The sequence below is a fragment of the Canis lupus genome, chromosome 5, assembly GCF_048164855.1.
Source record: "Canis lupus baileyi chromosome 5, mCanLup2.hap1, whole genome shotgun sequence".
NCBI lineage: Eukaryota > Metazoa > Chordata > Mammalia > Carnivora > Canidae > Canis > Canis lupus.
In genome coordinates this window covers 42,643,458-42,669,559 of record NC_132842.1, presented here as the reverse complement: position 1 = coordinate 42,669,559, position 26,102 = coordinate 42,643,458, and the positions used below count along the sequence as shown (strand labels likewise).

At 41.0% G+C, this 26,102-nt stretch overlaps 2 protein-coding genes across 21 annotated transcripts in view; one reads left to right on the top strand and one right to left on the bottom strand.

Annotated features, from left to right (window-relative positions):
• JAKMIP2 (janus kinase and microtubule interacting protein 2) overlaps positions 1-26,102 on the top strand; it is a 178,489-nt gene that overhangs the window by 79,788 nt on the left and 72,599 nt on the right. For 19 of the 20 annotated variants that reach the window (XR_012031187.1, XM_072826396.1, XM_072826411.1 and 16 more), the window contains one exon: positions 21,924-22,197. Coding sequence is in view for 19 of the 20 variants with exons in the window: in XM_072826396.1 (XP_072682497.1) it covers positions 22,069-22,197 (129 nt within the window). In the remaining variant the exon portion in view is untranslated. Of the gene's footprint in view, positions 1-24; positions 171-21,923; positions 22,198-26,102 lie in introns of those variants that run through there. The other variant, XM_072826412.1, reaches the window with a different exon arrangement.
• On the bottom strand, positions 15,492-15,907 carry LOC140632954 (large ribosomal subunit protein eL31-like). The gene has a single exon (XM_072825099.1). It carries the CDS (start codon positions 15,900-15,902, stop codon positions 15,528-15,530), a length of 375 nt encoding a protein of 124 aa, XP_072681200.1. The 5' UTR covers positions 15,903-15,907; the 3' UTR covers positions 15,492-15,527.

The following is a 26,102-nucleotide window of genomic DNA, read 5'->3' as shown; positions in this document are numbered from 1 at the left end:
TTCCCCACAGATTTTTAAAAAGACAAATGTTCTGAATCTAACTTGGCAAAAGCAAGAGAGACAGAGAATGAGAGAAGAAGAGACAGTTCTGAGACAGAGAGAGATGGAGAGGGAGATTTTTTTGTTTTGCTTTCAGGTGAACGCTTTTCCCACACTCTCAGGCCAAAATTGTAAGTGCTCTGCTCTCTTCTTGCATTTGCATCAATCTAATTATTCATTCATTCTTTGTTTTATTTAAAAATATTTATTGCATACTGTATTGTTTTTATAATAGTCACTATAGAGAACAAAGCCCGACATCATCTGTTTTCACAGGGCATCCATTTTAGTTAGACGATAAATATTGATAAAAAAAAAAATCAATGCTGTGACACACGCTATTTAGAAAAAATAGCCAATGCTGTGAAAATGTGCAGTAGGAGAACCTGGCTTGATCTGGGAAAAACAGGAAGACTTCCCAGGGCTGCCATGGGAAATTACCAAAAAGTGGGTGGCACAAACAACAGAGATGTATTCTCTCTCAGTTCTGGAGGCCAGAAATCTAAACCCAGGTGTCAGCAGAGTTGGTTCTTTCTGGAAGCTCCGAGATCTCTTGTGTGCGTTTCTCCAAGCTTCTGTTGGTTGCTGCCACAGCAAGGAACACACATCCCTGGTGTTCCTTGACTTGTCGATGTGTGACTCCAGTCTCTGCCTCCTTCATCCAGGCGTTGTTCCCTGTGTGTATTTGTATGTGTGTTTGTGTGCAAATTTTCCTTTTCTTAAAAGCACAGTATTCACTGGATTAAGACGCACCCTATGGTGGAAGGGGAGGAGGGCGGGGGGTGGGGGTGAATGGGTGACAGGCACTGAGGGGGGCACTTGACGGGATGAGCACTGGGTGTTATTCTGTATGTTGGCAAATTGAACACCAATAAAAAATAAATTTATTATAAAAAAAGGAAATATAGACAACTGGAAAAAAAAAAAGACCCACTCTAATCCAGGAAGACCTCCTTTTAATTGATGACATTTTCAAAGACCCTATTTTCAAATAAGGTCACATTCAACTGTACTGGGACTTTGAACTTGACCATAATTTTTTAGGGAACACGACTCAACCTACAACAGTTTCCTTGAGTCAATTACATTCAAGCTGAAATCATTAGAATTTAAGGAAGAGAGGACCGTGCAAGGGAGATGCAATGTGTGAAGGAACGTTCTATTTGATGACTTGAAGGAGGATCAAGAAACAGATACCGATGCAGGGAAACACAGGAACCAAGAATTTCAAGAGCCTCCACCCGCAGGTGCAGCCCATGGGCTTCCATCCCGACATCCTTTCATGAGGTGTGGACAGTCACAAACCATGTAGTCTTCACTCTAGATCCAGGGCTCCTTCTTCTGTAGCCTCCTAATCAACCTCAGGTGTTCTTGAGTAGAAAGAGGGGAAACACTCCCCTATTTTGGACAAGGCTATAGGAGAAAAAGTCTATGTGGCAAAACTTCCTTTGGGGTCAAAGCTTGGGTTATGATATGTGAACCTGACATTTAGAAGAAGGCAAGTTAGGTTAACTGAGCCTGTTTTCTCATCTACAAAATGGGAACGCTAGAGTCTGCCTCAGTCTCACTATGAATATGGATGAGATAAAGCATGTTCTAATACCTTGTAAGCTTCTAAAGAGAAAGACTATTAAGCAACACTAGGAATAGGGAAGACTAAAATCCTTGGCCTTTAAACCTAGCACAATTTCTGTGAATGCTTTCCCAGGGACAGAAGGAGCAGGGCTGGAGGAGGGGGTTTAGCAATAGCATTTCCCAACGTGTATACTGCGGAGGAGGTGAGAAGGTTAATAATAATCATAACATTTAATGTGTGTACTGTGGAGAGGGTGGGAGAGTTAATAATCATTTTAATAACTCAATTTAAGTACAGTGGTTTATGGGTAACAGCTAGTTTCCTCATACACAATCTCATGCAACGCTTGTGCCTCCTAAATCCCTTTTTAAAATAAAACTCATGTATGGGGGGATGGGAGAGTTTATGAACACAAACCTTACCTGTTAGCACATTGGCGGGAGTGGTTTGTCACACTTAGTGATCCAGGTTGGAGTGATCTGGGATGAATTGAGGCACTGCTCAAGGAGACGATGGCAGAGGAGGAGAAAGGAGGCCAGGAGGGGCTCTTGTCACCTCCCGAGTCCCAGAGAAGGCCTTGGGAGACAGGAGGAAAACTGAAGAAATCCTGTTCTCACCTGGGACCAACTCTGCCCTCTTTAAGGGTCTCAGCTTTTTCAGAGTAAACCAAAGTACCTAATTGTCAGAGCTGTCATCAAGGTGGGGCAGAGGACTACCCAGTGTATTGTGTAGGGCCACAAAGCCACACAGCTGTGGAGGATTGCCTGTGGACTGGCCCACAGCTGAGAAGGGAAGGGTTACAGCTACGTTCTCCATAGGGTTGGAAGCTCATGAGGTGAAGCATCTAGGAAACCTTTTTGATCCCTACATGAAATTCACCCTGTCATCTGTCGTTCCAGAGTATATGGTGGCATTCCATACATATACGTGCACATAGAGGTGTGTGTGTATAACATCAGGCCTTTTCCTTCACTCGTTATCTTGCTTTTTGTTGTCTGTCTGGAAGTAAGGTGAGTCTCATCGATCCATTAGATTTACTTACGTATTTGTAAACTGCTGCATACTGATTTGTAGACTGGACATATCACCTTATTAAGCCAGTTACTTTTACACGGACATTACATCGTTGATCATTTTTCAGCATTAAGAGTGTTGCACAGGTATGGGTTGGAGCTTTTTGAAGTCCCTCCTTACTCCCTTTTAATATGCTATATAATTTCTATTTCTTGCTAATTTTTGTTTGTCTCACTCCACTAGAATATAAACCCCATGAGAGCAAGGACCTTCTGTCCATCTATCTCCAACACCTCAAACTGCACCCAATATATCTATTGGAGGAATGCATATGGCCACAAAATGCTCTGCTTTAAAAAAAAAAAATGCTCTGCTTATAGTTAAGGTGAACTGTCCTCTTAATAGAGTTAAGTTTTTAAAGGGGCAGGGACAGTCACCCTCATCTCTTGCATCTGCAGTGCTTGGCATGATGCCTTTCTTAGACTGGGAGCTTAATACATGTCAGAGACAAAGAGTGTAGCACATTGTATAAAACCTCAGTCAGGCCTATGTGGCTTTGCATCTCAGCTCAACAATTGACTGGTCATAATTTTGGCCAGGTGACAATATAAGAAGGATTAACAGCAGCTTATATCTGATCCTTCTTAACTGCCTCCATAGCTCCCATCCCTGCCTCAGCCACCACCATCTCTAAGCTAGATTTTTGCAACAGCCTCCAGAACTCTCTCTCATGCAAATTCTTCTACTCTTAATCTTATGTTGGCAGTCACTGAAATGCTAAAGCCTAATAAGTCACATCAGGGCATCCTCCTGTCAGACCCTCCTGTGGGCCATCACTTCGAGTAAAAACCCAAGCTGATATAAACTAGCCTAAAAAGCACAGCATGGTCTGCACACACTGCCCTTCCATTAATGTGTGCCCTCAACTTGGCTGCTGTCCTAGCTTGCTCATTCCCTCCAGCCTCCCTGGCTGCCTGCAGTTCCTAGAACTTGGATGTCCGTACCAACTGTGGAGCTCTTGTGCTTGTCCTGCATTCCACCTGGAAAACTACCCCCACCCCACCCCACCCCACCCTCCGCCACCCAGGCATCTGCATGGCTCATTCCCTTCCAGCCTTTATCCAAATATTTGGTTAGACTTTTCCTTATCTAAAATTACAATCCCATCTGGACACTTCCTATCACTTCTGTGCTTTGTTATTTTTTTTTCCCAGAGCACTTTATCATAATCTAGCATAGTACTTATTTATTTGCCATGCTTATTGTGTGCCTTTCCCATCTAACATATTAGCTCCATGAGCCAGAAGTGTATGTTCTATATTTTATTTTATTTATTCATGGCCAAGAAACCGTGATTAGCAGCGATTAAGTTTTCACATGTATTTGTCAAACTGATGTTAAAGAGAGTGCTTATTTGACACCTACTCTGCTAAACCCTTTACCTGCATTATTCCATGTAATTTTCTCCAGCTCCCTATGAAGGAGGTACTATAGTGATAGAGCGAAGACAAGAGGCTCTCCGGTCAAACAGCTTGGATGACAACCTCACCCCATTGCTTACCAGCTCTGGGCCGCAAGCCAATCATATGTCTTCACTAAGTCTCCGTTACCCCATCTGAATGAATACAAGGGAAATATTAATGATTCCCATTTACCACTTTCGGTTGTATTTTGTCAGTCTCTGTATGAAGCCCTAGATTTTCCACCACAGCCCTAGACTTAGGCTTCAAATCTCATCTTATCTAATTATTTCTCTCATGTGATCATTTAAGACTTAATAGCTATTTTGTGTATATTATTTTGCCAGAGTAAAGTACTCCCTTGTCTTACCCTGTTTCACGCAGGAAAATGTTAACTGCTAGATTATAAGTGCCCTGAAAAATGGGATGTATCAGTGAAACAGCCTAAGTGATGAACTTAGTCGACACTCAGAGCATCGGTAAAGTAATGGTACACAACTTTGTGTTAAATCTCTGTGTCATGCTCTGGACAAGAAATGTGTTTAGTAGCCTCACACTTTGACTTCTATTGACTATGACTTGTTTTTTAGTCATCTGAGAGTTTTAAAGATAATAATAAATGTGAGGGGGACCTGGGTGGCTTAGCCAGTTAGGAGTCTGCGTTGGGCTCAGGTCATGATCTCACTGTCCTGGGATCCAGCCCCACATTGGCTCCCTGCTCAGTGGGGAGCCTGCTTCTCCCTCTCCCTCTGCCCCTCCTCCTGCTCATGCTCTGTCTCTCCCTCTCAAATAAATTTTTTTTAAATCTTTTAAAAAATAATGTGAAAAAGAAAAAAAATATAGATTCTCTTTCTGATACTAAATGAGGGACTGGTGGTATGTAGTGGTTAAAACAAGCATTTTTGAATCAGGCTGACTGACTTTTAAATTTTGACAGACACATCAGAGGCTCTCAAGGAACAATTGAACGAATGAGTGGCTCATAAGACATATGGGCTGTGTAATTTGGGCAAATCTTAAATTTTCATTTCTTCTCTTGTATAATGGGAAAATGATATCTAGCTCATGAATTTGATTTTGTGAAATAATATGTATGCAATGGTAAGTACTGTGCTGGACATACAGCCAGATTTTAATAGTTATTATTAAACTATTTTTCACTGTCCAGTTCAGAATGTGGAACACTTCACCTCAAATTGAAACTTTTACCTGAAGATTAAGAATTCAGATGAGCTTAGTATCAGATGCAAAAATGGGCTTTTTCCACATTCCTCCACCTCCCCTATCCTCACAACTCTGGTTAATCAATAGTCTTGGTACATCTGTGGTTCTTACCAAATCTTATATTTATTCAATTCTTCCTTATTCCTTCAACCATATGACAAGTACTCTCTCATCTTTCAAGACTCAGCTCAACCATGCCTTCTGTTAGAAGCAGCCTGAGTCCTCCCCAGGGAATTGGATCTCCTCTGTGCTCTAGTAGTGTCTGCTTTGCTTCTCTGTTCCAACACTCATCACATCTTCAGGCCTGCAGTTCATTATTTGAGTGTCGGATGTCTCCCAGTGGGGAGTTGTAGAGAGGATTCATAAATCATACATTCAGGGTTGGACTAGATGACTTTTAACACCTACCTCAGAGCGCTGAAAAGATAATGCTTTTAAATAGCTTAGCACAGCGGCCAGCTTTAGTAAATAGCCAATAATAATAATGATGATGATGATTAGCAGTAGCAGTAGCATTCATCTGTCACAGTATGAGGTGAGTAAACAGATGAAGTTTAATAATTGTCTATACAAATGCTATTATGATCTAGAATGTCATAGGCCAGGGCCCCAGAGTTTTGGAAATATCAAAGAATACTTACAGTACAAAGAGGAAATTTGGCTCTCAGAATCTTCCTGTAAAGGTCCATGTGGGGAAAAATTTTGAGCCTTTGAGACTGCTTTTCCTAATAAGACTGTCTTTAGAAATAGTTTCAAACCTTAAATGAGAAACTGTAATTCCTACTTTTTATGCAGGAAGTAATAAGCCAAGGAAAGTACTGGGGGGGAAAATGTGTTTCTCAGATGTAAGTTGCTTACATTTGAAAGTATATTGCTTAAATTTCTGAATAATTAGATACTATTATTATACTCCAGAATTTAATGGGATAAAATAACACTATGATTAAGTCAATCGTGAATTACACTTCCCTCTATAATCGTCCTTATTCGGGAGAACAGCATTAATATTTTGTGGGTTGAAGGAGTTCTTCACTCCTGCCATTGAAAATTCTGTTTTGGCCTAATTTATTTAACCCAATAAACATTTTTATAACTGAGTACATACTGCTGGGTTCTGTGCTAAGCAGTGAGGTTAAAAGTGGTAAACAGACCCAGGAAAATCTCTGCCTCTGTGAAACAAAAGAGGATAGAGATATTGAAGGAAGAAAAGTTAATTTCATAGGTTTATGAAATTAGGTCATATAGTTTATTTCCCTAAGTGATTTGTACTCTCGAGTCTGTGAGATATACACAGGAGAGCCTGGCAGGCAGTGAATAAAGAGAAGAGTAGGTTTGATTTAAAAAAACAAAAAACAAAAAAAAAAAACTGTGTTCCCAGTGATTTCCAAAAATTGATTTATTCAAGGTCCAATCTAATTGACTGTATAGCCTTTCCTGAGAAGGGGCCCAGCATCCATTTAGAAGGAGTTTATTCTGATTTTGTTGATTTCAGCCGTCCATCTTATGGTGTGAACACTGTGCTGTGACTAATGGCTGGTTCACTCTTCAGCAGAGAGAAGGGGCATTTTAGAGTCCAAAGCATTTCAGATTTAGGAATGAATTTCTAGGGGCGCCTGGGTGGCTCAGCGGTTGAGCTTCTGCCTTTGGCTCAGGGCGTGATCCCAGAGTCCCGGGATCGAGTCCCACATCAGGCTCCCTGCATGGAGCTTCTCTCACTGCTTGTGTCTCTGCCTCTCTCTCTGTGTCTTTCATGAATAAATAAATACAATCTTTTTTAAAAGCCTTACTCCTGGCTTTAGCTAGTTATCTAGTCTCACTTTTTGTCCTCTTTCCTCACAGAATGCTTCTTCATTTTCCTCCTAGAAAAATTATTTCATTCCGATTGTAGAAGTTATATAACAATTATTATAGAAGTCTTGGAGGGGAGAAGAAAAGCCTTAAGACGTTTAAATTAAGATGTCCTGTCATTTACTACTCAAAACTATTGCGATTTAAACACCTATCTTTATATGTGTGTGTACACATTACTGCCTACTTCATGCTAAATGTCTTAAATCTTATTATGTTGAAGTGCATTAATTTGATTGAGGCCCTGGAAATTGTTTTTGAATAGATATGGAGAGTGGGATGCCTGGGTGGCTCAGGGGTTGAGTGTTTTTGCCTTTGGTCCAGGATGTCCTGGAGTCCCGGGATTGAGTCCCACATTGGGCTCCCTGCATGGAGCCTGCTCTCTTTCTCTGCCTGTGTCTCTGACTCTCTCTCTGTGTCTCTCATAAATTAAAAAAAAATGAGATATGGAGAAAAAATTTTAAGTGGGTAAATAATTAAAAGATGCTACTGTGCACCCTGAAACGTGATTTCTCTATGAACAAACTGGAGTGTTTCTGGTATAGCATAGTCATTGGGCAAACAGGCTCTGAAGTGAGGCCGTCCATGTTATGTCTTGACTTTGATATTTACCACCAACATGCTTTTGCACAATCCATATTTCTTTTGGGGGCTTTTACCCTCTCATCCATAATATTTATAATGTTATGGATTAAATGAGAAAATGAATATATGGTATGTAGTATACTGCCTGGCTTATATTAAGCACCCTGAAAATATTAGGTCTTGTTATTTCTAAGCACATATGTGACTCCTTTCATCTTTGCAAATTTGTAGATGTGCATAAGTGCTGCATTGTGCAGTGCTCAGCACATACAAAGTGCTCAGTAAAGAGAAGACGTGTTGAGTGATGATGAAGAAAATGATGGTGGTAAGTGGAATAAGAGTTCTTTTAGCTTAGAGAAGAAAAAGTCCTTCTACCCTCCATCCTAATCCAAATGACGTGTTGAGTGATGATGAAGAAAATGATGGTGGTAAGTGGAATAAGAGTTCTTTTAGCTTAGAGAAGAAAAAGTCCTTCTACCCTCCATCCTAATCCAAATGACCTCTCTTTCTGTCTGAACACTGGCAGTGGATTCCTATCTGGACCTCTAACCTCTAGTTCTTTTCTGTTCCATTCTGTCCTGCACACAATTTCAAGATTAATCTTCCTTTAACAAATTGGATCGTTCCTCTCCTCTTAAAAATGTTTATCAGATTCTTAGTAATTCTTAAACAAGACATAAATTCAGTATCTAGTCAGTGAACACACACAAAATTTACTCTCTTTATTTTTCCAGTTGTCCATCCCCATTGGTTCCCCACAATGAACTTTGTGCACCAGACACTGTGATTTATAATTTATTTCTCACACTTATCTTATACTTGTCCTAGCTTCCAGTCTTTTTTTGCTTCTTCCTGTTTGTCCTTCATGTCCCAGCCTTAACCATGAGGGACCTCCCTTTTGGTGAAGTCATTTAATTATTCAGAAATTTTTATTCAGAATCAACTTTGTGCCTGGCACTGTGCTAGGCACTGAAATTCAGCAAGGAGTCAGACAGAGCTGTTTCTTGCCTTCCTGCTGCTCTTCCCCTTGTTTGTGCATGTGTGTTTTCCCCACTCCTTTGGCATATAGTATATGCAGCTTTGTTTGGTACATACATAGTGCATCATCTTCAATTCTAACATTGTAACTGTGGTTCAAGACAGAGTTGTTGATCTGTTTTTTAAATCATTTTCCTACAGAATATAACATACGTTAAGGTTAGGTTGACTACTTTCCACTAGTCCTCCTTATGGTCTTGCTTTCAAGATCCCATCAAACGAAAAAAAAATGTAGTTATACATTGGCCTCTGGGATAAAACTCAAAACGGAATCCTAAATGTCAAAAAAGGAGTTATTTATATTGCTCTGTAATATACTACCTCATACCGTATTATAACGTAGGGAATATAGTGATAGCCAGAGTCTCGTCATTAGAATGTAGAAAATTAAATAAATTCTAATCAAACCATACAGCATATGTGGAAGTTATTTTATTCAAACTTGGTGTCCTCCTAAGTCATACTAATCAGTGTAAGTTTTTAAAAAATACGTTATTTATTTGAAAGAGAGAGTGAGAGAGCACAGCAGGGGTGGGGTTGGGGGGCATGTCTGCTCAGCAGACCCCCTGCTGAGCAAGGAGGCCAAGGCAGGGCTCAATCGCAGGACCCTGGGTCCTGACCTGAGTCAAAGGCAGACACTTAACTAACTGAGCTACCTAGGTGGCCCCAGTGTGAATCTTAATACAGATACTGTCCTGCCTTTTTTTTTTTTTAATAGCGGGTACACCTTATTCTCCTCCTATATATAGAAATTTCTGCTTATGTGTGACATTTTGCAAAAGTGGCTTAATGATAGTTTTTTTTTTTAATTCAAAGTCTTTGAAAACAAGGAAACAACAGAATAGGTAGGTTATGCATGTTTCACTTATACCTAAAATAGGAAAACTTGCTGTCACTTATAAATATAATTATCTGAAGACCACTTCCTTCAATGATTTGGGTATTTTTCTTTAATTTAATGTATCACTTTGTTTTTAATAAGAGTGTACATACAGAGCGAATGCCTGCCTTGGGTAGGGGCTCTGAGGCATTTTTCTTTCTGTCTGACCTTGAATACATAGTAATTTTCTACTGTATTTTAGATTTCTCCCCCATGTCCAGGGAAGTTGGTACTTCTCATTCTAACAGCTGTGGAATACTTTGAATCCAGGACAAAAGGACAATACAAATAAGACAACATACACTGAGAGAGTTACTTTGCTAGACTAGTCCTTATGAAAACCTTCTAAACCCAGACAAAAGAGCGCAGTGCAAGATGACTTATTGTTGAGTGAAATTGCGCTTGGGAGTATGGTAGATGGCAGCAAGGATTATGAAATCTCAACATATGACTTAAATAAAAATTCATTTAATTTTTATTGTTTATTTAACTGTTACGCCAGCTTTAACTTTTGCCTGAAATCAAAACAGTCATTCAAGGGCCCTTGCAAAGTAAAAGAAATTTCCCATAATAAATCTTGTTATAAATGATCTTTGGGCAGCCCAGGTGGCTCAGCGGTTTAGCGCTGCCTTCAGCCCAGGGCCTGATCCTGGAGACCCCTGATCCGGGAGACGTCAGGCTCTGTGCATGGAGCCTGCTTCTCCCTCTGCCTGTGTCTCTGCCTCTCTCTCTTTCTCTCTCTGTGTCTATCATGAATAGATAAATAAAATATTTTTTTAATGATCTTTGTAGAAATTGTGAAAGATCCTCAATCTCACTATTTTCCGTGAGTTCCAATCAATATTAATTCAATTGAACTTCGTGGTGGTCACTGTGACAGGTACTGTGAGTACAAAGATGAATTAGAAAATACAGTTTTACCCTTAAGTGGAACTCAGTCATCTAAAAAATACCTACAGTGTAAATGAATTATGGTCACAGCTTCCAAACTTTTCTTTCTGCATTTCTGTTTACCCATTTAGTCTGTTCCATCTTCAGTTGCCAGAGGATTGTTGCTAAATTCAAAATGTGATCAAGTCACTCCCCTGTATGAACGTTTGGTGACTACCCATTGCTGTGGGCGTGAAGTCCGAAGCTGAGACTGTTCTCCATCAGCCACTCTCTGCCTGCCTCTCTGAGCTCATCTCTGAGCTCTTGCCTGTATGTTTCTCCATAGCATCATTCATATACTCTTTTACCTGTAGACCTTCATACTCAGTGCTCTGTCCACCCTGAACATTCTTCTTTCCCCCTCCAACCTTTGCTGACTGATTCCTTCTCATGTCACACATCCTTTTTTTTTTTTTTTTTTTTTTGGTAGCACTTTCCCTAAACAGTCCTTTCTGGCCCACCAAGACTCTTATGATTCCTATCTCCTATCATATGTGCAACTACTACACTGTATAAAACTGCTGATTCCTCCTCTGCAAAGGTCAAGGACCCTGTGTCTCCTGTTTAGCACAGACATCCCCCGCTCATGATGCTTCATCATTTTATGTGAATTGATGAATAAATAAGTTGAAGAATGAATGACAAATACTATAAGAAATACCTTCAAAGTGAAAATGAAATCCAGATGAGGGGAAAAAGTTATTCCATCGGACCTAGGCCCTAAAGGATGTGTGGGAAGGGGGCATCTGGGTGGCGCAGTTAAGTGACCGACTCTTGGTTTCCACTTGGGTTGTGATCTTTGGGTCATGAGATCGAGCCCAGTGTTAGGCTCTGTGCTCAGTGCAGTCTGCTTGAGACTCTCCTTCCCTCTCTCTCTGCCCCCCCCCCAATAAATCTTTTTTAAAAAAGGATGCATGGGAAGGAGTTCAACAGGATATTAAGAAAGGAAAAGGCATGCATGAGCAAAGCCAAGGGTTTGCAGAATAGAGCAGTACAGGATGAATCCTACCTGCTTCAGATCCCAAATTCGACATCACTTCTACCAACCCTTCCTAAGAAGCCTCCCTAAAGAGGTTAGATGTCTCTGGTATGTGTGCTAAGAGAGCTCTCTCTTATTTTACACTTTATGAAGTATGTTTCTGATGTAGTCTTAAATCTGAGGTCAAAAAAAAATATCTATTAGGAATAATAAGTTTTGGATTTTTTTTCCAGAGAGAGAGCATGAGCGAGGGTGGAAGTGGGGGAGAGGGGAGAGAGAAGCAGAGGGAGAGGGAAAAGCGGATTCTCCACTGAACAGGGAGCCCAGTTCGGGGCTCGATCCCAGGACTCTGGGATCCTACCTAAGCCAAAGGCTGACACTTAACCGACTAAGCCACCAAGGTGGCCCAGGTTTGGAGTTTTATTTAGCATTCTTTCATATGAAAAACTTAACATGTTAACTTTAAATAATTAATAATAAAAATTAAAATAATGATTGCTATTATAATCAGGTGATAAAGAAGGCATTACCGTGGAAGATGAGGAAAGAAAAACAAACATAAAAAGACATACACGCCTGGCACCCTACAATCCTGAAGATGCATAATCTCTACCATAATGAATGTCAGCCTTTCAAATTCATTTTCTTCTAACAGATGTGTAATGGGTAAAAAGTCTTTTGACCCCATAGCCACACCACCACATTCCCTTTACATAGGGAAACTAGGACTCTAGTACTGCACTGGCTTAAACAGTAGCCCCCTGTCCTTTATATCAAATTGCTGTGTCAGATTCATGAATGCACAGTGAAACTGTTTTCGTATACAGAGAAAGGTTTAAGAAGTGATAATATGTCTTTGCCAGATTACCAGGAATCAGGTAAGCAGTTCAATTCATTCATTTTAAACACTAACAACATTTAACTTAAAGCATCATCTTTAAAAAAAAAAAAAAAAAGCGGGGGAGATGACTGAAACAAACTCCCAGGGCTTCGGTAGAGTAGAACATCCAAATATTAATCACAGAGAAGTGGTGAAGCGTTTAGCTTCACACATATGAACTTTAGCCCTTTGGTATTATAGTTGCCTTGCAAATCATGACTCAGAGGCAACAGCCTTATTGGAACCTCCAAGATTAATAATGACTTTATTCAGCTTATAGCTTAGGGCAGAACCAGCTGCAAAGCCAAGACTCCTGGGCATTCTGATCCTGTCAATGCAGGTCCCATTTCCCCAAAAGCATAAATACGAATTCCATTAGTCTTTCCAGGGATCTCTGTGCTTTTCCTAGCCTCTTTCTTTTTTTTTTTTTAACATGAACAGGTGATAAATGTGTTTCTTCTTCTCTTAAAATCTAAGCTAGCTTTTAGTAGTTAGAAAAATAATAGAAAAATAATAACCATGGTGATGATGATAACTTACTAATCATTTAACACACTTTAGCTCATTTATTCCTTATAAAAGCTCACTGCAGTAAATATATCTCTTTTTGCCTGCCTCTCCCCCTTCTTGTGTGAGTACTCTGTCAAATAAATAAATAAAATCTGTTTTTAAAAAGCCAGTTCTTCTGATTTCAGAGTCCAGTCTCTTAACCACTACATTCTACCATTCTATCTTCTAAGTCCCCAGCTGGCATTTGCACACCTTTGCCATCTCTTTAGCCTACTTACACCTAGAGCTGGCCTGTCCATCTTGTAAGAAATTGTTAATGTGTTAAGCTTTAGAAAGGGGCATCCTACTTGATCTTAGCTTGGGTCATAATCTCAGGTGGTGAGATCGAGCCCACCATTGGACTCATGTTGGGTTTGGAGACTGCCTGGGATTCTCTTTCTCTCTTTCCCTCTATTTCTTCCCCTTCACCACACCCATGCTAGCTCTCTCTCTGTCTCTCTCTCTCTTTTTCTGTCTTTAAAAAAAAAGAAGCAGCAGCTCTGAAGACTGACAGATGTGTATTTGAATTGCAGCTCTGCCATTTCTTAGCTGTGTAATTTTTTCAATCTCTGATCCTCAATTCCCTAAGAAATTATAGGAGTCAATATCTGAAAGGGTGAATTGGAACAGTTCAGTGAGTTAATGTACCTAACATTAGTGTACCTTAGCATCATGCCTGGCACAGAGTAAGAGCCCAGTAAGGTACACAGCCTCATTCAGGCTCAGCTCACAGAACACCTTCTCTAACAAGCCTTCATCTTCCTCAGTTAAAACTAAGCCACTGCTCCAGCATTTACCAACTCTATCATTTATTGCTTTCTAGAATTTGTTTTCTCTTTACACATATCTCTCTTCTTTTATAGGCTTTTTTTTAGCCAATAAAGGGTAAGAATGATGCTTAGGTTTTTTAACATCTATTAAAAGGTAAGAACAGTGCTCAATAAAGTGACCACATTCTTAACCAAATATGTGACCATACTTCTGACAAAGAATTGTGGTATTCTAGGATGTGAGAGCCAGTAGTCCATGTAGTTGGACATCAGTATATTAGAATATCTAGGATGTTTTTACTTTCTTGGACAGACTATGCAACCAGCATTATATCCTATGATCAATAGTATATTCATCATATTTAAATATTTATAAATTAATTTAATGTTTCCAATTTCTTTTTTTTATGTTTCCAATTTCTTGATTTAAAAAAATTCCGGTATAGTCAATATACAGTGTTATATTAGTTTCAGGTATACAATATAATGATTCAACAATTCTATATATTACTTAGTGGTCCTCATGATAAGTGTGCCCTTAATCTTCTTCACCTATTTCATTCATGCCCTCACCCATCTTCCTTCTGGCAACCATCAGTTTGTTCTCTATAGTTAAGAGTTGTTTTTTTCGTTGGTCTCTTTTATTCCTTGTTTGTTTTTTTTTCTTGAATTCTACATATGAGTGAAATCATATAGTATTTGTCTTTCTCTGACTAACTTCATTTGCCATTATACCCTCTAGATCCATCCACGTTGCAAATGACAAGATTTTAGTCTGTTTTAAGGCCAAGTAATATTCTATTGCATATATATATATGTATTGCATGTATATATATATATATATACATATACACACACACACACACATATATATACACACACGTCAATCTTTTTTTAAGATTTATTCATTTATTTGAGAGAGTGCACAGGCAGGGGAAGGGGCAGAGGGAAAGAGAAGGGGGAAGCAGGCTCTCTGCTAAGCATGGGATCCTGACTCAGGGCTCCATCCTAGGACCCTGTGATCACAACCTGAGCCAAAACCAAGAGTTGGATGCTTAAACAACTAAGCTACCCAGGAACCCCCTACATATTCTTGTATCCCTGCATTTCCCTGCATCTATCATTGGGCATTTGGGCAGCTTCCATAATTTGGCTATCATAAATAATGCTGCAATAAACATAAGGGTGCATATATCTTTTCAAATTAGTGTTTTCAAATTCTTCAGGTAAATATCCAGTGGAATTACTGGATCATATGGTAATTTTATTTTTAATTTTTTGAGAAAACTCCATAATATTTTCCACAGTAGCTGTACCCAGTTTGCATTCCCACAAATTGTGCACAAGTGTTCCTTTTTTAATTTCTTGATTTTTTAATCCTGAAGTGTGCATGTCTTAAATAGAGAATAATGCTGAATGGGAATTTAAAACCTGGACATTTTGTTATAAAAAATAGCTGCTTGATGTTCCTAAACACTAAAACACATAAAAGGGCTAAAGCTGAGAGTAGATGATCTCAAGATTATTCCGAAGTCAGCATTTTACTTACAGTCTCCAGAAGTGATATGCAAGGAGAAACCATGGGGAAGAAGCAAAGAGGCCTCATCTGCTCATGTTAATGTCACTCACCTCTCTCTTTGGTTTCCCTGTCTCAATTTTGTTTTTTTCTTTTGTTTTTTTTTTTTGTTGTTGTTGTTGTTGTTGTTGTTTTGGTTTTTTTTTTGCAGTTTTATACCTTTATTTGACAATCAGCGATTAGTTCTCATCCACATTAACAGTCTGTAGATTTTTGAAAGTGGTGACAGGTACGTAGGTAACCAGCGTGTAGAGCTTGTTTGGTGAATCTTCATCCTCATTACATTTTCTGGACAACCGCACACAGATATGGTATGGAACATTCCTTATTCCTTTGGCCCAGACAGCTTTGTTGAGTCTGGTGTCAATGCGCACATCTGGAGTTCCCATCTCCTTCATGGCAAATTTCTGGATCTCTTTGAGTGCCCAAGGGGCACGCTTCTTGAAACCCACTCCATGGATACGTTTGTGAATGTTGATGGTGTATTCTCTGGTCACTACCTCGTTGATGGCAGAACGGCCCTTCTTCTCGCCACCCTTCTTTGTGGGAGCCATTCTGCCAGGCCCTACTTGGAAAGGAAGCCCTGTCTCAATTTTGTGTCAGTGTTTAAATGAGTCTATAGAGAACCACAAATAAGAATAGCTTTGTTCTTATTTGAGGCCTTCCATAACTGTGGCACTTGAATTATTATTTTTTGCATATCTTCTTTCATTCTTATTCATTTTTTTTTAAGATTTTATTTATTTATTCATGAGAGACACAGAGAGAGAGAAACCGAGACAGAGGTGGAGGGAAAAGCAGGCTCCAAGCAGGGAGCCTGTCGTGGAACTCGATCCCGTGTCTCCAGGATCACGCCCTGGGCTGAAGGCGGCGCTAAACCGCTGAGCCACCCAGTTGCCCTTTCTTATTCAATTTAAACATCTTAGGGACAGCGCTTATAGGCTGGATCCCAGGACCCTGGGATCATGAACTGAGCCAAAGGCAGATGCTTAAGTGACTGAGCCACCCAGGCACCACTAATTACCTGATATCTTTAAGGGGATTGACCCTTAGTTGAACAATGCTTCTGTTCCTCCTCCAAATCATCTGCTGTGTCAGACATTGTCATTGACACAGGCTCCTAGGGTGGTCCAGACATTCCACCTGCTTGCAGTGATAACTTCAGGCCTTCCTTTATACTCTCCAGCATACTTCAGGGGTGGTGTTCCTCTTCATGGCTGGCAACCTCTTCTCTGGAAGGCTGACCTCAGGCCATTTAAGCCAAGGTAGCATAAGTGTCTGTCAGCTGATGACTGGATAAATGAGATGCAGTTTTAGGGCAGCCCGGGTGGCTCAGCGGTTTAGCACCGCCTTCAGCCCAGGGCCTGATCCTGGAGACCCGCATTGGGCTCCCTGCATGGAGCCTGCTTCTCCGTCTGCTTGTGTCTCTGCCTCTCTCTCTCTCTCTCTCTCTGTCTCTCATGAATAAATAAATAAAAATCTTTTTAAAAAAGAAATGCAGTTTTAACCATACAATGGAATATTATTCAGCCACAAAAAGATATGAAATGTCTGTACAACATTATAATATGAATGAACCTTGAGAATATGCTACAGTGGAAGAAGCCAGTCACATATTGTATGATTCCATTTGATACAAAATGTTCAGAATAGCAAAATCTATAGAGACAAAAAATAGATTAGTGTTTGCCTAGGGCTGGGAGAGTTTGGTGAGGGATAAGAAACAACGGCTAACAGGTATAGGGTTTCTTTTTTAGAGTGATAAAAAGTTCTGAAATTCATTATGGTGATGATTATACAATATTGTGAATATGCTAAAACCACTGAATTAATACACTTTCAAAGTGTAAATTTTATATGTGAATTATATCAGTAAAGCTGTCCAAGGAGGGATGGAGGGGAAGGTAGCACAGCATGACAGACAATCATGAGATTGCCAGACACCCATCACAACTGGAAAAGACTTCACAAAGTTTCCCTTCACCAGGAGGATGTATGGAATCATCCTTGTGAAAGGATGCTTATTTATGGTATCCATAACAGTAACTTTCTGTGATGCTTTCTTTGTCTTGAACATGTTTCTAGCTTTTTAACCCTCTTCTTTTCCCTAGCCTTTATGGGACTAAGCTCAAAATAATTCCCAGACTAAAAAAAAAAAAAAAAAAAAAAAAATGAAGTCAGGTACATAGTATTAATAATTTTTGGGAAAGGATTGTGAATTAAAATATAAAATATGACTATGGCATTGCACATTTTTGCTGCAAGCAGTACAAGAAAGCTGTTATTCATTATTTACTGTGGCAGAGAAGAATGTTCAAACCAGTAATAATGTTTAAAAGGAAGACACGATTCCATCAAAGTCTCCATGTGTCAGAGTTGCCACATCCTTTTTCATTCTTATGGCCATGGTAGGTTCAGGGCTGCATTCTGTCTTGCCCCAACCAGTGAAGCATCCTGATTTCCTTCCTCCGGTCTAACCCTCCCTGGGAATTCACCGTCCATCATACTGCCTGAGCTACCTGTCTAAGATGCAAACATGGGGCAATGTGTAACCCAGGGCATTGCAGTCTAGATCGCAGTCTTGCATGAAGGCCTCCCTGCCTATGAACTCAGTCATTTTAAGCAAGTTACTTCATCTCTCTGTGAATCATTTTTCCCTATATTTAGGGAGGATGAAATGAGAGCAGTATGTTAAGTGCTTGGTCCAATGTCGAGCTCATAGCAGCCAGCCAGTCACTATGAGTTTTTATGATTACACTTATATTCAAATGCTTCATTTCTACCTCATGAAATCTAACCATTATCAATGAAATCTAACCATCAGTCATGCGGGAACCTGTGCAGTCTAACCCAGATTATCTGCTCCCTGTTCACAACCTTCTCTAAATGCATCCGGCATATTTGTGACTCCCAGTACTTCTCAAGCAGTTTCTCTGCCATTCCTGTATCTCTAATCCGAAAAGCCCTTTCTTCATCCAGGAAGACTGTAAAGCTATGAAGTGACTGTGAAGCTTTTTTTTTTTTTTTTTTAAGATTTTATTTATTTATTCATGAGAGACACACAGAGAGAGGCAGAGACATAGACAGAGGGAGAAGCAGGCTCCATGCAGGGAGCCCTATGTGGGACTCAATCACGCCCTGAGCCAAAGGCAGATGCTCAACCACTGAGCCACCCAGGCGTCCCGACTGTGAAGTTTTTCTCAAATTCCTTCTTTCTCTGTTCTGAGAACACTATAGGGGTTTGAGAGAGAGTTGGGAGTTATATTTTATAGGAAAAACAAACAGGACCCCCAATGGACTACAGGAAAGGAATGATGGATACCAGAAGAAAGGATGGCTTCTGAGCTTAGATCTGGAATGACTGGACCCATGGTGGTGCATTTATTAATATGGGAAAGCCTGGAGAGAATGAGACTGTGAGGGACTAGTAGTAAAGATATCCATGTTAATTAGGTTAGGTTTGATACACCAGTGGATTTGGTAAGTAAGATTTTGAATATGTGACTCGAGGTTTGGGGAATGGTTAGGGTTATGGGGAGTCAGTCATAACCCTATAAGTGGGGCCAGTGGAGATAACTTTGGAGAACCCAGAGGACCAGCAACATCTAAAGATCAGCTAGAGGAAGAGAAACCTGCTAAACAAAAACAGGTGATTTCACTCCCCTAACACTTGCTTTGAATTAAACACTGTCTCATTTATCCTTGTGCCTAATAGTGTTCATCATAAAAATCCAATAAATTCTTGTTAATTCATTTCAGTTTTATTTTTTTTAAGATTTTACTTATTTATTCATGAGAGACAGACAGAGAGAGAGAGAGAGAGAGAGAGAGGCAGAGGGAGAAGCAGACTCCATGTTCAGGAGCCTGACGTGGGACTCGATCCCGGGACTCCAGGATCACACCCTGGGCCGAAGGCAGGCGCTAAACCGCTGAGCCACTCAGGGATCCCTCATTTCAGTTTTAAAGGCAAAGAATGGTAGTCCCTTCATCTCCCAGCTATACACTTCAATGGTCTGACAACATTTGCAAAATAATCATGAAGAATGACTCTAGAATCCAGCTTAGGGAAGAGTGTGGTGGACATTTCCATTACTTTTGGAGACAGAATGGTCCTCCCTACCTCCTAACGTCTTCCTATCCCTTTCCTTAGGGTCACACTCCAGAGGGCATGGCCCTGCTCATGTGGTGATGGCAGAAAGCCCAGGATCTCAGCATGGTCCTGCAGGCTAAATACCAGGGGGCTTGAGAGAACAGCAGCTGCTGAAACATATGGGTGACCAGTAGGAATTCCCTTTAGTTTTGGACTGAAGTACCTCCATGTACACAATACCCCATTTTCTGAAAGATTGTGTGAGAAACTTCCTCTAGTATCTTGTTTATGTTTTTCCCATTGACTAACAATTAGTGTCCAAATTTTTTGATCTCCTTATTCCTGTGAAGCATTTAAGAATTTGTAAATCAAGACACGTCCCTCGTTTTGTCTCTTTTCTTGCTACTGTTCTGTTTAGGACTGCATCAGCTTTCATCTTGGTAAGATCAGTAGCCTTTTTTTTTTTTTTTTTTTTTTTATCAGTAGCCTTCTTTCTCTGCAGTCTCCCCACCTCCAGTTTCTCCCAACTCCACCACCAGAATAACTACACCAAAGCATTTCCCTGTTAAGGTATCCACCTGCCAGGATCTTCAACAGCGTACCCACTGCTTACTGGAAATAAAAAAAAGATTACAAAATTTTAAGGTTGGCATTCCAGGTCCTCTGCAGTCTATCATTTCCAGGCAACCTCTCCAGCATTAGTGCCCATCAACCATACTCATGGGTTAATTGATTGGGCCCCCATTTTCCCTACAAAATACTTGCTGTGCCTTTTCTTTCCTGTATCTTAGCACCTGCCATTTCTTTCACCCAGGATGCCTCAACTGTTTCTATGTCCGTTGACCAATGCTGCCTTCTTCAAGAAGACTCCTTACTCACCTCATTGGGAGGAGTCGTTGTCTATACTTCTGAAACAACTAGTGTTTATTTTTTAAAGGCAGTAATCAGGTGATAATGATGATGATGATGATAATGATGAAGAAAGATAGATCGAGATAAAGGGTTTTTTGTTTGGTTTTTGTCTTGAGACTCATTTTCAATTTCAACGTAGTGTACCTACCACACTATAAAGAAGGAACGCAAACAATAATGACTGAATAAATGAGTTGCCCAATTCACCCAGTGTAATTAATCCTCACCTCTCACAGTTTATCCTTGTATGATTTGAGGTCTTTGTATATAGGATTTTCTTAAACTGTAAACTCTCTATGGGACATGAAGCCATCACATAGGTGAGTTCCGTTCACAAATACCAATTAAGGACCTGGTACATCCCAGATCTTATGATGGATTCTGAGAAGCAAGTTGTGAATAAGAAAATGCATTCCTGCCCTCACAAAGTTTACAGATTCATGGAGGTGTAACCACCATTAAATAATGAGGGCATATAATAATCTAGAGGTACTTCCAGGAGGAACTGATGTGGAAGCTGAGATTCGAAGGAAGCCATGAAAGCTAGCCAAACTAAACTCTAAGTGTGTGAGGCTGTGAGGATGAGGACCCAAGGGAGGACTTGTGAGGAGGCTGGGCAAAGCATGGAGAAAAATGAACAGGGTAAGGAAAGCCTTTATGGAAAGAGAGCAAGAATCAGAAAATTAAAGGGCATCTCTTGGACACCTGGGTGGCTTATTCAGTTAAGCCACTTTTTTTTTTTTAATTTCCTTTATTTATTCATGAGAGACACAGAGAGAGAGAGGTAGAGACACAGGCAGAGGGAGAAGCAGGCTCCAGGCAGGGCAGGGCGCCTGATATAGGACTCGATCCCGGGTCTCCAGGACCACGACCTGGGCCGAAGGCGGTGCTAAACCGCTGAGCCACCCGGGTTGCCCAAGTCACTGACTCTTGATCTCAGCTCTGGTCTTCATCTCGGCGTTGTGAGTTCAAGCCGCACATCAGGCTCCAAGTTGGGCATGGAGCCTACTTAAAATAAAGGCATTCATTTTTTTTTTCTTTTCGTTTCTTTTTTTTTTTTTTTTTTTTTTTAAGAGAGAGAGTCAATGGGAGGAGAAGAGGTGGATGAAGAAATAGAATCTTAAACAAGCTCCATGCTCAGCACAGAGTCCAGTTCGGGTTGTCTCAATCTCACGACCCTGAGATCATGACCTGTGTGGAAATCCAGAATAGGCTGCTTAACTGACTGAGCCACCCAGGCACTCCATAAAGGGGATTTCTTATGGCTGAGGAGTAATTGAGTGAATTGGAAGAGATAAGTCTAGGGCAGGTTTAGGCATAAAAAGCACTCCGAGATGTGAAAGTTTATTCTAATACTCATAGATCTTTGGAGGATTTCGAGCAGGGCATTGACATGACCAGACCGTATCTTCGGAAAGATGGCTCTAAATTCACGTGCCAAGTGGATGGGGGGATCTGGGGCCAGGAGCCGTCAGGTGCAGGGTCATACAGGCAGTTGGGGCCGAGGGACACAGCCTGGCCCTTGGCCCAGGTCCCTGCCACAGCAGTAACCGCCATCTCTGCCTCTCCCCAGGGCTTCCAGGGCAGCAGCTGAGGACACCTTACCATGGAGCACCACGCAGTAGACGCTGAAACATCACACCCATGATAAGAAGCAGTAACATGGCAGCACCTGTTTGAAAGGCACTACAACACAAGATTCCCTTTAGAAAGGAACAATGTCCAAGAAAGGGCGAAATAAGGGCGAGAAGCCCGAAGCGCTCATCGTCGCCCTTCAAGCTGCTAATGAAGACCTCAGGACCAAGCTCACAGACATCCAGATCGAGCTGCATCAAGAGAAGTCCAAGGTGAGTGAGACCACATCCTTGAGAACGGCTCCAGCCCCCCTCTGCCCGCTGGCCCTCCCAGGGGCTCCTCTCCCCAGGTGCCGGGGAGAACAACAACCCTGTCCTTACGGAAATTCTCTTGTGTGTGGCAGAGGGACTCAGGCACAGGATCACAGAAGGTGAGGATAACATGCTTGTGAGACACGCCCGCCTCCTCTGGAAGCCTGGTTCAGGAAGCCAGGTCGAAACCCAGATGACCCGCACCCCCACTGCCTCCCAGCGCTTCATAGCAGTATGACCCTGGGCAAGTTCCACTCTGCCCTCTGTGCGAGCTCCCCACTATGGTACAGAGCAGTCTTTCTTAAGTATATCACATCAGGTCACCCCCCTGCTCAAACCCTTCAGTGGCTTCCTACCTTTCTCAAAGTCCAAGGATTTGGGCAGCCTGGGTGGCTCAGCGGTTTAGCGTCTGCCTTCGGCCCAGGACGTGATCTTGGAGTCCCAAGATCGAGTCCCACGTTGGGCTCCCTGCATGGAGCCTGCTTCTCCCTCTGCCTCTCTCTCTCTCTCTGTGTCTCTGTCTCTCATGAATAAATAAAAAAATCTTAAAAAATAAAAAATAAAGAAAACAAAGGATTGTCTCTACCACTACACTCTACCACTACAGGATGTTTCTTCCACCTCTCCTTGACTCATCTCCCACAGCTTTCGCCCTCCCTCCGGGTGACTCTGTTCCACCCATTTTGCTGGATCAAGAGATACGCTGATCACTTTTCGGGCCCTTGCCTGACTTCTCCCAGGCAGCTCTATGCCTCTTTTCAGGCATCTGCTCCACTACCTTTCGCCTACCACAGTGACTAAGACACAAGACTTGCTCTATCCAGTTACTCCCACAGTCTGATTATTTTGATTCATTTCATAGCGATTTATGTATTTATTCATTTATTCGTTTAGTGCTTATTTCTGCTGTCCAGTGTAATCTCCATGAAAGCAGAGTCTTACCTGACCTCTCTATCCCTAGAGCTTATATAAATGCCTAGAACTAAAAAGCATAGTTAGCATGGGTTAGCTGAATGAGTAGAGGAATGAATGATAGGTGATTCATTTCTTCATCAGTAACATGTTACTGTCTCATAGTATGTAGAGCAGTTATGATGATTAAATGAGAAAATTCATATCAAATGCTCTGAGAGATGCCTGACACACAGTAAACTGAACAGTCATTCATAGTAATATTCTTTCTAATATGCTCTACACATGAATCAGTTACTAACTAGACTTAGGAAATCCATCTTTACTTCTCTGAATCTTATCTCATAGTTGGATATGCTAACACTTATCTCTCACTGAAAGCATTTTCAAATACTCAACACACATAAGATATTTTTGTTCCCTCCAAACCAGAAACAGCCATGTCAGCATAAAGTTGCCCTATTTAGATAACTCTGTATTAACAAAAATAAATGTTCCTGGTCAAGCTATTGATCAAAAACCAATAAATATCCTTATTACTTTTTTTACCTATCTCTTCTTCCTTGACATGACCATTAGATTTTAATCATTTATTTTCCCCAAAATCTGTTTCTCCTGATTTCAGCAATAATAAAGCTTGGCTCTGCTATAAAGTCCCTTGCCTCCTGTCGCAGCTAAGCCTTATAAAGGCTTGGAAGACCAGACCCCAGTGTAAAATTTGTAAATGAAGTCTTTTTCCATGAAGCTAAAAGGAATCTGATATCATAAAAACAAGCAAAAAGAACAAAACAAAACAAAAACATTTGTGTGAGAGTCAGAAGACTAGGGCATTGTGTTTATCCCTCCTCAGGGACAAGTTTAAGTGTCTCAGTATCTTGATCTGTAATTCAGATGACTGAGTCTGTTTCTCCATATCTGTATCTCTCAAGCATCACTGTGCATTAGAATAACCTGGGGGAACTTATTAAAAATTGATACCTTTGGACCCACAATCAAGAATTTTGATAAAGCAGGTGTGGTGAGGGCCAGGACTTGCAATGCTAGCAGATGGTTCAGGCAATCCCAATGGAGGTTCAGGCAATCCCTCTGCCTTTGTGTTGGCAAACACACCACTCTAAGATTCCTTCCAGGTCTGACGGTCTAAGAACATTCCATTGCTTTTAACTTTCCCAGGAGCAACGTAACATTTCAAGGGAGGCAGACTCCTTTAATTGTAGTAACGACAGGATGACAAACTACATTCATAGGGAGAAGCCTAGTAACCATAAACTGATGCTGATTTACAGAGAGCAGACTCATGAGGTTTCAGAAAGGCAGAGGTCCTGCAGACCCTACCACTGCCCATTTCCCACACATTCAAGCCTTTTAAAAGGAGTAAGTAACTCTTGAGCGTGGACAGGGCTGCCTGTTTATCCAGGGCCCAGCACTGGTATCTAAGCCAGCAGGTAAAGCATCATCTCCTCTTCCTCTGACAAGAGCCTGAAAGTCAGCCTTGTGTCCTTAACCTTCTCTCTGCTGGCTGCCCCCTGTCCCCCTCTCCGTGGCAGTTAATTACAGTCCCAGCACAGGGACTAAAAGGCCCACTGCCTGTCAGCCGACTTCCCCAGAGAGCAAAGGGAATTTAGAAGGCAAGCAAGTCAGAAAGCAATTTTATTAAAATAAATATGATTGTGTTTCCAAAGGCCCAGGCTTCAAGAGAGAGAATATAAACAATGCCAAGATGTGAATTCATATTCTCAGTCTGGCTTCTAGGCTATAATGATAAAATAACAATTCGACTACTGGGAAATGGGCTAGTTAAAGAATGGAAACCTTTGAAGCGATGGAGCATTACTCATTTTTCCAGAAAGACACATTACCCCTTGACATTTACAGAACACACTGCAGACAGAGCAGTCATAAATGCTTTAACTTGACTATATAAATAGCCACACTGTATTGAATGTTTACTATCTGTCACACGCTGTAATAAGCACATTTCATCCTGACATAATCACACCTCTTTCACAGAGCACCTGAGTGACCCTGAGCAGGTTATAAAAATCCCTCCATATTTTCCTTTTCTCATCCATCAAATGGGACAATAGCATCGTCTGCTTCATACGGATATATGTGTGCATGTTGGTCTTGAGCGATTACTTTGTGTCAAGCATGTTAAGTGTAATCATGTTAAGTGATTCGAGGGGTGCCTGGGTGGCTCATTTGGTTTAGTGTCCAATTCTTGGTTTCGGCTCAGGTCCTGATTTCAGGGTCCTGGGATCAAGCCTTGTGGTGGAATCTGTGCTCACAGCAGAGACTGCTTGTCCCCATACTTCCCCCTTTGCCCCTCCTTCCACTCGTGCTCTCTCTCTCAAATAAATAAATTTTAAAAATCTTTTTTTTTTTTTTTTTTTTTTAAGTATTATGATTTAGGGCAGCCCGGGTGGCTCAGCGGTTTAGTGCCGCCTTCAGCCCAGGGTGTGATCCTGGAGACCCGGGATCGATCCCATGTCGGGCTCCCTGCATGGAGCCTGCTTCTCCCTTTGCCTGTGTCTCTGCGCCTCTCTCTCTCTCTCTCTCATTCTGTGTCTCTCATGAATAAATAAATAAAATCTTAAAAAAAAAAGTATTATGATTTAATTATAAGTGGATGTTGTTTTCCCCATTTTACAGATGAGGAAACTGAGATTCAATGAAGTAAAGTAACTCACCCAGTGTCGCCTGATAGGAGGTGGGAGAGCTAGTTCTTCAACTCCCTTTGCTTCTCTTCCAGAGTCTCTGCTCATGTTTTCTTTTTTGATATATTTTCCCTAATTATATTGAGATTTAATCGATATATAATATTGTATTCATTTTAGGTGTACAATGTAGTGATTTGACCTATGTATACATTATAAAATGATGACAAGTCTACTCAACATCCATCATCTCATAGTTGTAATTCTTTTTTCTTGTGATAAGAACTCGTAAGATCT

Bases quoted from the DNA above. Each gene is read 5' to 3' on its own strand.
- LOC140632954 (XM_072825099.1), bottom strand. From the start codon at position 15,902: ATGGCTCCCACAAAGAAGGGTGGCGAGAAGAAGGGCCGTTCTGCCATC.